At 55.7% G+C, this 13552-nt stretch overlaps 1 protein-coding gene across 1 annotated transcript in view; it reads right to left on the reverse strand.

The window, feature by feature from the left end:
* The window catches only part of ZC3H3 (zinc finger CCCH-type containing 3), an 83535-nt gene extending 78265 nt beyond the window's left edge, over positions 1-5270 (reverse strand). The window contains exons 1-3 of the mRNA XM_012647952.1: positions 5225-5270; positions 2432-3749; positions 478-674 (exon numbers count right to left, since the gene is read on the reverse strand). Of these exons, the coding sequence (XP_012503406.1) occupies positions 478-674; positions 2432-3749; positions 5225-5270 (1561 nt within the window). The remainder of the gene's footprint in view (positions 1-477; positions 675-2431; positions 3750-5224) is intronic.
* Between the last annotated feature and the right edge of the window lie 8282 nt (positions 5271-13552).

Here is a 13552-nt window from a genome sequence, read left to right on the forward strand (position 1 = left end):
CCTCGGCCTCCCAGAGTGCTAGGATTACATGCATGAGCCACCGCGCCCAGCCCAGACCAGTTCTTTGCATACAAGATTGGGCACGTTCAGGGTGCTGTGGCTGTGGACCAGTTCTTTTCAGCTGCTCATAAAGCACATGTGACTCAGAAAGTGAATGAAGCCAAACCCTTCCAGGCCAGCACAAGCCAGGCCCTCTCCTCCCTCAGGAGGGATACAGCTGGGTCCACATCAAGGAATGTACAGAAAAGGCCACTACTCACCTTCCCACCAACATGTCTACCACTCAGACTGCAGGACACATCAGCCTGGACCCTCTACTCTGCCCACCAGCCCACCACCCCACCACCCACTGTCTGCCAGTCAGAGCCCTCTGGGACCAAGGCCTTCTGACAGCACAAGGTGCTAGAGGGGCAGGTGGGGCTCCAAAGGGGGTGCGACCCACAGTTTGTGCCCAGCCCCTCCTCCTCCTGGACATACCTTCCTTGGTAGGGAGGTGGGCCCGGCTTGGTGGCAGGTGGCATAGCCGGTGCCTGGTGACCTGCACCAGGCCCTTGGTAGGGGTCTTCTTCAGAACAGGGCTGCTCTTCGCCCGGAGGGCCTGTCTCCGCCGGAGGGTAAGGTGGCTCTTGGCAGTGGTGGCAGGTGAGGGGCTGCTCTTTTTATCCCCAGGAAGGCTGCGGAGACAAAATGCAGGTAGGCATTTTGTAGGTAGGCATTTCCGAACAGGCTCCCCGGGTGGTTCTGCCCACCCACCCTTCCTTACCCAGATCCCAGAGGGCGTGGGAACAGCCCCAGGGGCAGGCTGAGCTCCTTCTGAGGCTCTGCCTTCCCCATCAGACACAGCCAACTAACTGCTGCTCTGCTTCCTCCCTTCCAAACCCACAATCCCAGAGGACCCTGGCGCTAAGGCAGGCTGCTGCTCCCCAGGAAGAGCAGAGGAGGAGCCTTGGCCCCTGACTCCCACCCAGTGTGCCCCCCAGCTCCCCAAGCCAGATGAGGACGCACATGGGACCAGGGGAGGCAGTGACAGAGAAGGACAATGTTCCCAAGGAAGGGCTGCCACCAGCCCTACATGGCCTTCCCCAGCCCTCTCTGTAAGAGGGGCAGCCTCTCCAGGTTCCCCTCCACACTTCCTGGAACAGAGGAAGCCACCAGCATGGTTTAGAGCCAAGCTGCCACCCAGAAACAGCTAGGCATGCAGGAGAAGCCCACGTAATTCAAGACAGCACCTGTCTGGTTGACCAGAACCAGAGGGAATGAGCTTACCCAGAGCCAAAGATCAAGGCCAGACCTCAGGAAGAGCTTCCTGAGGGGGATTCGCAAGGAGGTGCCTTCTACAATGGCACGTGTCACCGTGTCAGATGACAAAGGCAAGCCCTCTGCCCAGCCACCACCCCCACTGTTACCTGCTGCCTTGATGAAGTCCTTGACCCCAGGCCAAGCACTCTGGGCTATGGCAGCATCTTAGAGTTTCGCCATAATTTGGGGGGGGGGGGGTGTGGCTAGGAAAGTGACAAGCATTCAAGGTAGTGACTTGGCCTGGACACCCGGCCACCAAGGGGACGGCTGGGATGTAATACCAATCTGCTCCCTCTGGGGGCGAAGGCCACCTGCAGCCTCAACACTCTACAATGGTGTCTAGAGCCCAAAGCTGGGAGAGCCTAGGAAGCTGCAGCCCACCAGCCCCTACCTGGGCCTGCCTGCTGCAGCCCAACTGGAGCAACCCCCAGCCTGGGCCCAGTCAGGGCACCCACCAAAGACAAGGCCTCTTGTAGCCCAAAGCCCTGAGCCCAGGGCAGAGCAAGAAAGACCATACACCCCCAACCAGTGCCCAGGGCTCCAGTCCATTTCCCAGCCCAGACATGGGGCCTGTAGCTCTCAGGCTGCCTCACCCCCCAGCAGACACACGCACCCTATGCAGGTCTGTGGGGGCTGCTCCCCCAGCACCTGGCCTGGCATAAAGCCATCTATCTGTGAGCCCTATACAGCTAGAACAGAAGCCAGAGGTCTTCTGGTCTCTCACCAGCAGGAGAAAGGGTGGGCCTGCTGGCACCACAAGGGCCAGGACTCCTGCCTCCCCCTGGCATTGAACCACCCTGAGCCAAGCCTCATGCAGCCTTACAGGGCAGCAGTACTCCCTGCCTCATTCCTTACTGGAAACAGGAAACACAATCACACACAAAGCTCCAAGCTCAGGTTGATACACCAGTGGTGCCAAATAAACCCACCAGGAGACTTCATTTCCTCCTCACCACCTCCCCAGGGATGGGCCTGCCCACCCGCTCTGCAGACCAAGAAGGGAGTACAGGCTCAAAGATGCGCAACTGCTCATAATTTCACAGCTCAGGGGACATGAGGGCCTTACTGGCCCCAGCCCTGCCCCCACCTGCCCAGACAGGATGCTGTCCTGGCAACAGGTGGAGACACCTACCTGGTACTTCCCCGCCTCCGGATGATCTTGGTGCGGCTCCTCACTTTGTAAGCTGAGAGTGAGCTCTCACCAAAGAGAGGTTTCAAGCTGCTAGATCCCACTGCTGGTCTGTCCCCTGGCGGGGACCTAGAGGGGACTGGGGAGAGCTGGGAGGCATGGTCCTTGCTACCAGCCTCTGACTGCCAACGGAAAGAGGAAGAGGAGGAGGCTGAGGGACTGGAGGCCTTCCACTTGTACTTGCTGGGGGCTGGCCCCGGCTTGGAGGACGTGGCCGGCTTCCTGGGCTTGGCCTCTGGGTCAGCTCTAAGCTGTGGCTTCTCCATCTTGTCTGCTGTGCCAAAGGGGTCCCCGCACACGTTCTCTGCAGCTGCTCTGGGGCTGAGGGCCCTCCGAGCACCCCGAGGGCTCTTTGCTGAGGCAGCCACCCATTTGTAGTTGTTTTTCCGGAACTTGTTGGTTCTACAGGACACAAGCAGTGAGGACTCCCGGGCCTGCCTGGGTCCTGAGGCAGGTCTGGCTGGGCTTACCACTGAGCCAGAGGGAGCTGGCTGGTCTGGGTGGCCGGCATTCACTCTCCCCTCCCCAAGGAGCTGTGCAGCACAGCTGGCCGCAGAATGAGGGCCCACCTTCCGGCCCAGGGCCATGCTGGAGCGCGGGGGCAGGACAGAGGACGGGAAGCACTTCTTGACAGCAATTGCACTCTCACTGACCGTCCGGCGGGGTTCCAGGGAGCTGTCACCCGCACTGCCCACAGACTTCACCACCCTGGGCTTGCCAGGCTCCTTCTGGCAGACCAGAAGGGGGTCCTCTGCACTGCAGTTACCCCTGGCTCTTCCTGGCCTTGAGGGCTGTAGCTGCCTGACAGGGGGATCACCCTCACCTTCTTGCGGTCTTTGGCCATTCCAAGGGTTGTCCTCATATTCTTCCAAAGAACTCCGCTGGGCCCCTGAAGCACTGGCAGAGCCAGACTTGGGTGGTGGTTTAATTTTGATGACCATGTTCTGATCTGGATTGAGCTGGACCTGTCTCTCAAGAACATACTGCTGGGTGTCTGGACTCTGGCTGCTCCCAGCCCCATTGGGGAGTTGCACAGCATGGTCGCCAGGTGGGTCTGAGGACCCCGGGGGCCGATTCACGAGAGAGTATTTCTTGCGCCATGCAGGCCCCTGGTGTGAGGAGAAGCCCCTCCGGCTTGGACGGGGGTAGCGGACACTGAAGGTCCTGCCGCTGTGGTAAGGGGGCGGCTGCCACCGGGAAGCAGCTGAGGTGCCCGGGGCAGGAGCATTGCCATGGAGGTGTTTGTAGTCATCAATGAGACCTGAGAAGACAGAATCACAGATTCAGTTAACCAGAGGGTGTGAGTAAAATCACCAATAATCATGACTACCCTGGATAGGCATCAGCTGGCAAGATGCTCCCTGGCCCCATCTCACTCCTGAGCCCCTGCCAGTTTCAGGAGGGACAGCCCCCATTGCCTGGGAACCACTGACAGTTCAGCCCAAGTCCCCTAGGCCTGTAGCTTCCATAAGCCCATCCCCCTCAGTTCTATTTCAATACTTCTTCTGCCCACTCACCCAGAAAAGATACCCCTGTGGCAGAATAGGCTCTATTTGCCATTCTACTGGGTCCACTATCCTTTGAGGGGAAGCATCACTCAATATGAAGAGACCAGCAACACTCCATGCTGTAATGCTTGGACCAGAGGGGAAAAGTCAGCCACAGAGGCCCTCTGGCTTGCTCACAGAGGGATTATTAGGACTGCACCTAATAATCTCCACTGAGTGTAACAGAACTGACACACCTGGCCACTTGGTGCTGGACATGAGAAAAAAAAAAATACTAGGAACATAAGCCATTGACCTGCTAGATGTCAGGCCATCCTCCATACAGAAGGGGAGAGAACTGATGGGCTGAAGTCCTAATGTAGGGGACCGACACAACCGCAAGGACTTTCCGAATAAGCCAGCCCCTAGATAGCTGTCCTGGTGCAGGAGGTCAGGGACATAGGCATGAACTGGAACAATCAGGGATGTTCTAAGACTTAACCAGCCAATCAGTAGCCAGCCTCCCAGTTATCAACACTCCCCCACCACAAGTCCTGCCCCCCAACGCACAGAAAGCCATGTCCAGACCTGGGGACACCTTAGGACAGGCGTGATAGAAGCCCAGGAAGTCGCCCAAAGTGGAAGGCAGCTCACTCTCTCCTCCATACATGCCTTCCAAATCCTTAATCTTCTCATGAGAATAAAAGCAAAGCAAAGTGGATTTTTTTTTTTTTTACGTTTAGAAAGACCAACTTGGCTTTAAAAAATTTTAAAGTGTGGAAGCTGAGGCCTGGGGAGTCTGGACCTGGAATGCCAAGGAAGTGTGACGTAGGCAGAGAAAGAGCATCAAAACTGGGCGTCGGGGAAGAAACGCGCGCGCCGTAGCCGGCTTTGGGGCGCAGGAGCAGGGGGCCGGTCCTGCGTCCCGCCGCCGGGCGCGGGGAGCGAGGGTGGGCGCCGGAGGACGCGACAGCCCGAGCGGGGGGCGGGATGGGGCCGCCACCCGCCGGTTACTAAGCAACGGCCCCGTCTCCACTGCCGCAACCCCAGGAGGGCCAGCAGCCTTCCCCCAAGAAGCCCGGGCAGAGGACAGATCCAGGCCGGCCTGCAAGCCACTTGGGGCCCCAACCCGCGCCAACTATCAGGAGGCCGCCGGCGGAGAGCGACGCCCTTCGGGGCGGGGTCGGGGCCCGCCGTGAGGTGAGGGGGAAAGAAGGGGACGCGCGCCCAGGCCCCCAGCCCGACCCACCCTGCAGGAGGCGGATCTGCCGCCGTAACTGCTCCTTTTCCTCCATCTCCGGAGTCCGCGGCGCCAGGCCAGGCCCCTGCGACGTCATCGCTGCGCGACCGTCTCCCCGGGGGAGGGGCGGGGCGGAGCCGAAATCGCGGAGCCACTGTGGAGAACCAAGACTGCGCGCGGCGGCCGGCCCCGGCGGCAGCCGGACACACCAGGAACGCGCCGTCACCGCGGCAACGCCTGGGGGAAGGCGGGGCCACGCACGCTCAGAACGAGGGGTGTGGACGTCACTGGGGAGCACCAGGAAGTGGTCTGGTCCCGGCGAGGAGGACTGGGCTAGTCCCGGGGCTTCTGTGCCCCGGTGGTCCTGGGCTCGGGGCCGGCACCTGGGCGCCTCCCAGCCGGTGCTGCGGTTCCTCCACGGTCTCTGCCTCGAATTACGCTCTGGGCGCTCCACAGGGCAGCCCCAGTGGGAGAAGGGCCGGTTAATAGTTACTCTTGACCCAGGAGTCTCTCTTAACGCTCTTTCTGTGGCCGGAGGAGAAGAAAATAGTCGGAGAACAAGGTTCCCCGGATAGACAGGTTGAGTTTGTGGAAACATGACAGACTGTGGTTTGTCAGTGGAAACTTGTGTAAACCCTTGTGCGCCGTGGGTGGCAATGTAGATGGTGAAGCAGTACAGAAAACAGTATGGAGGTTCCTCGGAAAATTAAAAGCAAAATTACTATATGATCCATAAGAATGGAAATCAAGGATTGAAATATATACAACCATGGTCATTGCCACATTCACAGTAGTCAAAGGGTGGAAACAACCCGAGTGTCCATCAGTGGATGAGTGGATAAACAAAATGTGGTGGCCAGGCGTAGTAGCTCACACCTGTAATCGTAGCACTCTGGGAGGCTGAGGCGGGAGGATTACTTGAGCTCAGGAGTTCAAGACCAGTCTGAGCAAAAGCTAGACCCCCGTCTCTACTAAAAATAGAAAAAATTAGCCAGGCGTGACCTGTATTTCCAGCTACTCAGGAGGCTGAGGCAGGAGGATTACTTGAGCCCAGGCGTTTGAGGTTGCTGTGAGCTAGGCTGATGCCACGGCAGTCTAGCCCAGGTGACAGAGCAGGACTGTCTCAAAAAAAAAAACCAAAAAAATAGTGGTATATACATACAATGGAATATTATTCTGCCTCAAAAAGGAACGAAGCACTGATACATGTTTTTGTGGATGAACCTGGAAAACATTATGCTAAGTAAGATAAACCAGTCACAAAAGGACAAATATTGTATGATTCCACTTGTATCTAGAGTAGGCAAATTCTTAGAGACAGAAGGTAGATTAGGGGTTATCAGGGGTAGGGGGAGGAGGAATGGGTAATTATTTCTTAATGGGTACAGAGTTTCTGTCTGGAGTGATGAAAAAGTTTTGGAAACAGGTGGTGGTGATGAGTTGCACATTGTGACTGTCATGTCACTGAATTGTACGCGTTAAAATGGCTAAAATGACAATTTTTATGTTGTATACATTTTAATACAGTGAAAAAGTGGACAGAATGTGTCTGCCACAGACATACACAATAAGGAGTGTTAAAGGCAATTTTAAAGGCCAAAGATGATACAATATGGAAACTCAGACCTACGAGAAGAAAGAACACAGAAAATGGGAAATAGTAAGTACAATTTTTTTCATCATTCTTATTTTCTTTAAAGCACAATTAAATAGCTGCAGCAAAAATAATAAAAAGGTATTAGGGGCTAGGCGTGGTGGCCCATGCCTGTAATCCTAGCACTTTGGAAGGCTGAAGTGGGAGGATTGCTTGAGGCCAGGAGTTCGAGACCAACCTGAGCATGAGCAAGAACCTGTCTCTACAAAAAGTAGAAATACTAGCTGGGCATGGTGGCTCACTTCTGTACTGCCAGCTACTCAGGAGGCTGAGGCAAGAGGATCACTTGAGCCCAGGAGTTTGAGGTTGCAGTGAGTTATGATGACACCACTGCACTCTAGCCCAGGCAACAGAGCAAGACCCTGTCTCAAAATTTTTTAAAAAATGGTATTGGGGTTTATAACATATGTAGAAGTAAAATGTATGACAACAATGGTGAAAGGATTCACACGCATTATGCCTCTGAAGAAGCATCTGCTCATGTAGTGAAGGACATGGCTCCCAGCCTGCCCCTGTCCCCCTCTGGGGTCATCACCTGAACCCCACACCACGTGGCTAGTGTTATTCCACTTCATATAAATGACAGGCACTGCAAGGGCTTCTCCTTTGGTGGTGGTGAAGGGCATGCCAGGCTGGAGAGGGCCAGCTCCCAGAGCAGAAGGACAAGTGGAGGCTGGGAAGGCCAGGCAGTAGAACAGGCTGACTCAGGCTGAAAATTGCCGGGCAGAGCCCCAGCTAGGAATCCCTCTCTCCCAGCCCAGAAGGCTTTGGGGAGAGGTGAATTCTATCCGAAGCCATCTCTGCCTTCTGCTTCCGTGCTGACCCCATTCCAAGTTCCACCCAGTCCTATCTGTCCTCCTCCCCCACTGCCGATCCCATCTGAACCTTTAGCTGGAATTTCTGCCTCTCTCCTTCCAGGAATTCTCCACAAGGCAGCTAGAGGCACCCCAGGGAGTGGCCAGGGGACAGGCCTGTAGGTGGCTTGAGGGTGACCACAGGCCCTGCTCCAATACCTGGACACCGTAAGATCCTTAGGCCTTGGCCCAATTCACAGGGGAGGGGAAGGGAGGGGAGGGGAGATCTCTAAGAACAAGTGGGATGGAATTTCCCACCAGGAACCTTAAAAAGCACTTATGCATTGGACTAGACCTGTCTTGCTTCCCCTGAGACTCCTGTGACCACCACCTGTGTACGAGCCAGGGCTGGCCTGCTGGAGGACAAATGGCACATTCCCAGTGCTGCGGACTGAATGATTTGTTCCCTGCTCCACATTCATATGTTGAGATCCTAACCTCCAAAGTGATGGTGTTAGGGGGTGGGGTCTTTAAGAGGTGATTAGGTAATGAAGGTGAGCCCTCATGAATGAAGCCCTATAAGAAGAAGCCAGAGAGTCCAGGCGTGGTGGCTCAAGCCTGTAACCCTAGCACTCTGGAAGGCTGAGGCGGGTGGATCACTCAAGGTCAGGAGTTCAAGACCAGCCTGAGCAAGAGCAAGACCCCATCTCTACTAAAAAATGGAAAGAAATGATCTGGACAACTAAAAAAAAAAAAAAGTATATATATATATATATATATTAGCAGGGCATGGTGGCGCATGCCTGTAGTCCCAGCTACTTGGGAGGCTGAGGCAGAAGGATTGCTTGAGCCCAGGAGTTTGAGGTTGCTGTGAGCTAGGCTGACGCCACAGCACTCTAGCCCGGGCAACAGAGCACGACTCTGTCTCAAAAACAAAAAGAAGAGACCAGAGAGCTAGCTCTCTTTTTCTCCACCATGTGAGGACACAGCAAAAAGGCGGATATCTGTAAACCAGGAAGTGGACCCTCACTGAGAACCCAACCAGGCTGGCACCCTGATCTGGGACTTTCAGCCTCCAGAACTGTGAGAAATATTTGTTGTCTAAGCTGCTCATTCTGTGATGATCTGTTATAGCAACCCAGGCTGACTAAGACACCCGGTTTAACACCACTGACCCTCCTGACAAGTAGTCATCTGCCAAACATGTGAGGCCATTGATTGGCAGCTGACCATAAAGTCAGTGAACCCACAGGATACCCAGCAGAGCAGAGATGAGCCACCTCAGCTGAGCTCAGCCTAAATTACCAACTCCCATAATTATGGGCAAATCAGTGGATGTTGCTTTAAGCCACTAAGTTCTGGGGTGATTTGTTATACAACAAAAACTGCTGGATTCCTGGGTTTAGCAGTAAAGCCTATTCTCTTCTGTACTAGGTGAATTCTCTACTTTTGTAGTACTGGGGTGGTAGGAGAGGCCCAGCCACTTGCTGAGAGGGGGCAGGGTTTGTGGATCTGTCTCCTGGGGCTGGGAAACTGTAAATGGGATGTGAGCATTCAGACTGAACTTGCTAAAACTGATCTTGGTGGTTGCACTTAAAACTCTGATGCCTGTCAAATGGCCAAATATGAAAACAGTCTACCTTCAGTGCTAGCAAGGGGAGTAGAATCTTGCTTAAACTACTTGCCCTGGACGCTGGTGTAGCCTTTCTGAAGGGCAATTTGCTGCACATTCTGGGCCAACCATTTCATGGCCATCTCTCCCCCAGTGGTTTGGGCTTGCTGGCAGCCCAATCCCTCTCTGATTTATTTGTGGGGTTTTTTTTGTTTGTTTGTTTGTTTTCTTTTCTACTTTCTTTTCCTTCCCTCATATAGTGGGCACAATCTCTCTCTGGGTTCTTCTTTCTTCCCTTGGTACACCTTCCCATGGGGTTGTCCAGGCAGGTGGGATTTCCATCACAGACTTTCAGCAAACAATGAACCCTGAGGACCAGCCGTCCCTGCTGTCCCTTGTGGTGGACTGTTTGCTCCCTCCCTTCCCACAGGAGTTTCTCTGATGCCTCTCCTACGCCTGTGTGCTCTCCCCCATGTGCCTCCACATCCAGCTTCCAGCTCTTTTCTTCATCCTGTAGCCCAAACAGCCTTCTTCCTTGTTGAGCTACAAGCTGCCCCCTGCCAAGCAACCTCCCAGGTGTTCCCTGGCCTCAAATCACCTCAAAAGGCTGCCCTGGACACCCGCCTCTGTGAAGGAGGTGGGGTGTAACTAAAGAGAATACAAGGTAGCCATACTGAATGCACTTCTACTGGACATGTGCCCAAAATGTCGAATCCTTTCTGGGCTGTTACCAGGCCCATATTTTATTGCCCTGCAAAGTACTTACCTGCACCCAACTTGGGGAATTTCCCATCCCCATCTAGGGGTGTAGCCTGAAACCACAACCCCTCCAGCCACCTTCCTTGTCAGGTGGGAGGTCTGCATGGAGGGGGCAGTCAGATGACCTTGACTCACCAGGCCCTCTGGTGAGGATAGGTGGTGGGCAGGCCAAGTTCAGGACCCCGTGGATGTCCCCTTGCCCTCTATCATGGAGGCAGGCAGCAGGAAGTGACTGTGGGAGAAAACCACCCTAGAGAGCCAAGTGGGTCCCATTCCACCCCACCATGCCACCCACCCACCCAACCCCCACTGCAAAGCCCCTCAGACCCACTGAGCCAGGTCCTTTTGGAACAAAGTATGTTTTGTTAGTCTCCTGTTCCCTAGGCCAGGCATTTCATCAGGCTCTCAGGGACCACGAGGGTGGACGGTGGGACTCTGGTGGTGCCAGTCTTCCACCTGCCAAAAGTACTGGGCAAATCTTGGGGGTCCCCACCTGCGTGGAAAACACACCCCACACCTAAAGTAATGCCTGGATTCTGGCAGTAACAGCTTCCAGCAAAGTGAAGAGAGACCCAGAAGGCCCCCCCACTTGGGTGGGGCAAAGTCAGTGTCCCCCTCCCTCAACTTCCCCACCCGTCCCAGGGCAGGAAGTGGCAGGCTTCAGGGCAGGGACCCAAAAAGGAGACAGGATGGAAGGGGTATGCCAGGAAGGGGCATCTGTAGATGGGCTCTGGGTTACCTGTGGGCAATTCGGACCCCTAACTACCTCTGCCTAGCCCAGGAGGGGGCTGTGAGCTGTGGGCTGACAGGGAGCTGCTGGGGGAGTTTCCTTGGCCCCCCTCAGCACAACCGGACCCTTCTACTACCCCCCTCCTGACTCCTGGAGCACCTCTGATCCTGATACCCCACTCCCGGCCTGGTCCCCACAGCCAGCAACCAGCCCAGAGCAGACCCAGCCGCCCCAAGGACCCGAGTCACCACCCTATATGCACCCCAGGAGCAAAGAAGTAGCAGTGGTGCAGGAGGAGCAGGGAGGAGAAAGGAGGGGCAGGGCAGAAGGTCAGGGGACAAGTAAAGGCAGTGGCACTGGCCTGCCCTACCCCACCTAGCAGGCCGGACAGGGTCAGGGTCTGGGCGGCTCCAGCCTGCGCTCAGGGTGCCCCAAGGATTCTCTGTCACATCTGGTGGAGGCCACGCAGGCCCTCTTCTGCCCACTGACCCTTCCCAGTCCCACAGCACCCTGCCTTTGCTGTCCTGGGGTGGGGGGCTCTTTCCGGTTCTGGGGCACCTGGCTCCTCCCCATGCCTGTACCCCAGCACTTGTTTCTGGGTCCTAATGACCTGCTCTGTTGCTCCCGCTCCCAGGGGCTGGGCACCCCTCGGGCAGAGGCTGCCTGTCACTGCATGTACCCGCCCTATAGGAGCTGCCCAGTGAGGTTCCTCTTCCTTGGAGCCCAGCACCCCCTTACCCCATCAACTCTGCTGACCCCTCTCCAGCATGGCAGGAAGGGACAAGGTATTGTTCCAGGCTCTGGACCCCCAGGTACTGCCAGGGCCTTGCCCAGGGTGGCCTCACCTGCCTCTGTAAACTGGCAGGAGGAGAAACCCTACGACACAGGTGGCCTTGAGAAGTATGTAATGTCCTCCCCACCCCAGAATTCCTGCTCCTTAAGACTTCCCAGCCCCCCTGCCTGTGAATGGGGGCCTGGGGGACTGGGATGCAGGCAGACCCCTCCCTCTGCCCCCTCACCTTTCCTCCCCAGCTGTTTTGCTTCCTGTACTCTCCACTGACCCCTGTCCTCCAACTGGAGTCAGGAATCCACAAAGCGTAGCACTTCCTGTTTTGGGATTTACTAAAGAACTGAAAGAAGAAGAAATCGCACCAGTGATTCCCCAGCCACACTGAGCACCCAGCTGGAAGCTGTGGTCATATTAGGTGACAGCCTGCCAGCAGGCAGACACAATATATCACACCCTCCTTAATTGCCATGGCCACGAGGCTGCCCCTCCTGCCCATGGCCTGGAGCCCATGACTGGAGAGAGGGTGATGAGGAGCCAGCCACAGCGAAGGGGGGCAGGGCTTTCCAGGAGTTCTGCTGCAGAGGAAGGAAGGGAAGCTGGCTGAGCCGGAGGAAGGGAGGATGCTCAGATGGGCTCAGCTTCCTGCAGCAGACAGCCCCCCCACATGAACACATGTACCAATATGTGTGTACACGTGAACACAAACGTGTACAAATTCAGACGCATGCACAAACACAAACATATATACACCTGTACAAACACAGGAGCACAGGTGCATTTATATGGATGGATATATATATATGAACACAAACACACACATATCATGCACATATATATATAAATACATGTACAAACACATAGCCCTACTCGGGCTGCTGGAGCCTCCTGCTACCACAGCAAGGACGCCTGGCTCACACCCAGCTAGTGTGTTCTAGGTGAGCTGAGTGGGTGCCCACCACCCAGAGGCCCTCTGCCAGCAAAGCTCTAGGGCCTGCCTGTGCCCAGCCTGGGATGCACAGCAGTTCTAGGTTTCTGCCTACACAAGATAATATTTCCTGTCTGTTGGGATCTGAATTCCAACATTCTAATGCACACACCACCAGAAGTCACCTTCAGTGTACCGGCATCTCAGACCTATCAGGGCAGAGACTTTGTCTTGTTCACTGCTGGAACCACATCTGGAAGATCACAGGTGCTAATATATACTTGCTGAATGACTGAATGAGTGTGACAGAGACTTCAGGGTGAGTCTCAGGCCAGCCAGGTAGGGGGGGTGTGTCCTGGTGTGGCCCCAGAACATCTTTGAGGTAAAGGCCACAGGGCAGGATATGGTGGTGAAAGAGGGAAGGCTGCCAGGGCCCCAGGCTGCCACTGCACTTCTGCCCTCTTCCAGCCGAACTCAGGGCTGGGCTGCAGGTCCTGGGCCAGCAGATCAGCAGAGGCCTCCTTGCTCAGCTACACTCAGCTGGGACCTTAACACTTAGGGGTTGCTAGGGCAGGGCAGAGCAGCCCCTAGCACCTATGGCCCCTCAGGGACGCCATGCGCCCAGCTTCTCTGTCCTCACCATGGAGACTGCACCAAGACAGCCTCCCCAAGTGCTGACCCCGTCACCCAGCATTGAGAGGCTGCCACACCCCAGGGCCCTGGGTCCTGCGGAAAGTGTGAGTGGGCTCCTTGCCTGCTGGGGTTGGGAAAGGAAGCCAGCTCTGCCCAGCAGCATGTCCTGAGGTGAAACCTTAGACGTACCTGGTCTGCAAAACCACCTGAAAGAGCCAGGAGAGCACCACCAGAGTCCTGACTGCGCCCTGTCTCTGCTGGGACCATCCTCAACCTCAGAGTGGGCTGGGAGGTCTGGGCATAAGAACCGCCTGCAGGGAGCAGTTCCGAGGCCGCTGACAAGGGCCCACTGTGACCCAGGACAGTAGAGCACTGCAGGGCCAGTGGTGAGCATGGGTGTTGCCGCTGGGCTCCCAAATTTTTTAAAGTAACAGCTTTAT

Source organism: Propithecus coquereli, unplaced genomic scaffold (assembly GCF_000956105.1).
Source record: "Propithecus coquereli isolate 6110/MARCELLA unplaced genomic scaffold, Pcoq_1.0 Scaffold28, whole genome shotgun sequence".
NCBI classification, from domain to species: Eukaryota; Metazoa; Chordata; class Mammalia; order Primates; family Indriidae; genus Propithecus; species Propithecus coquereli.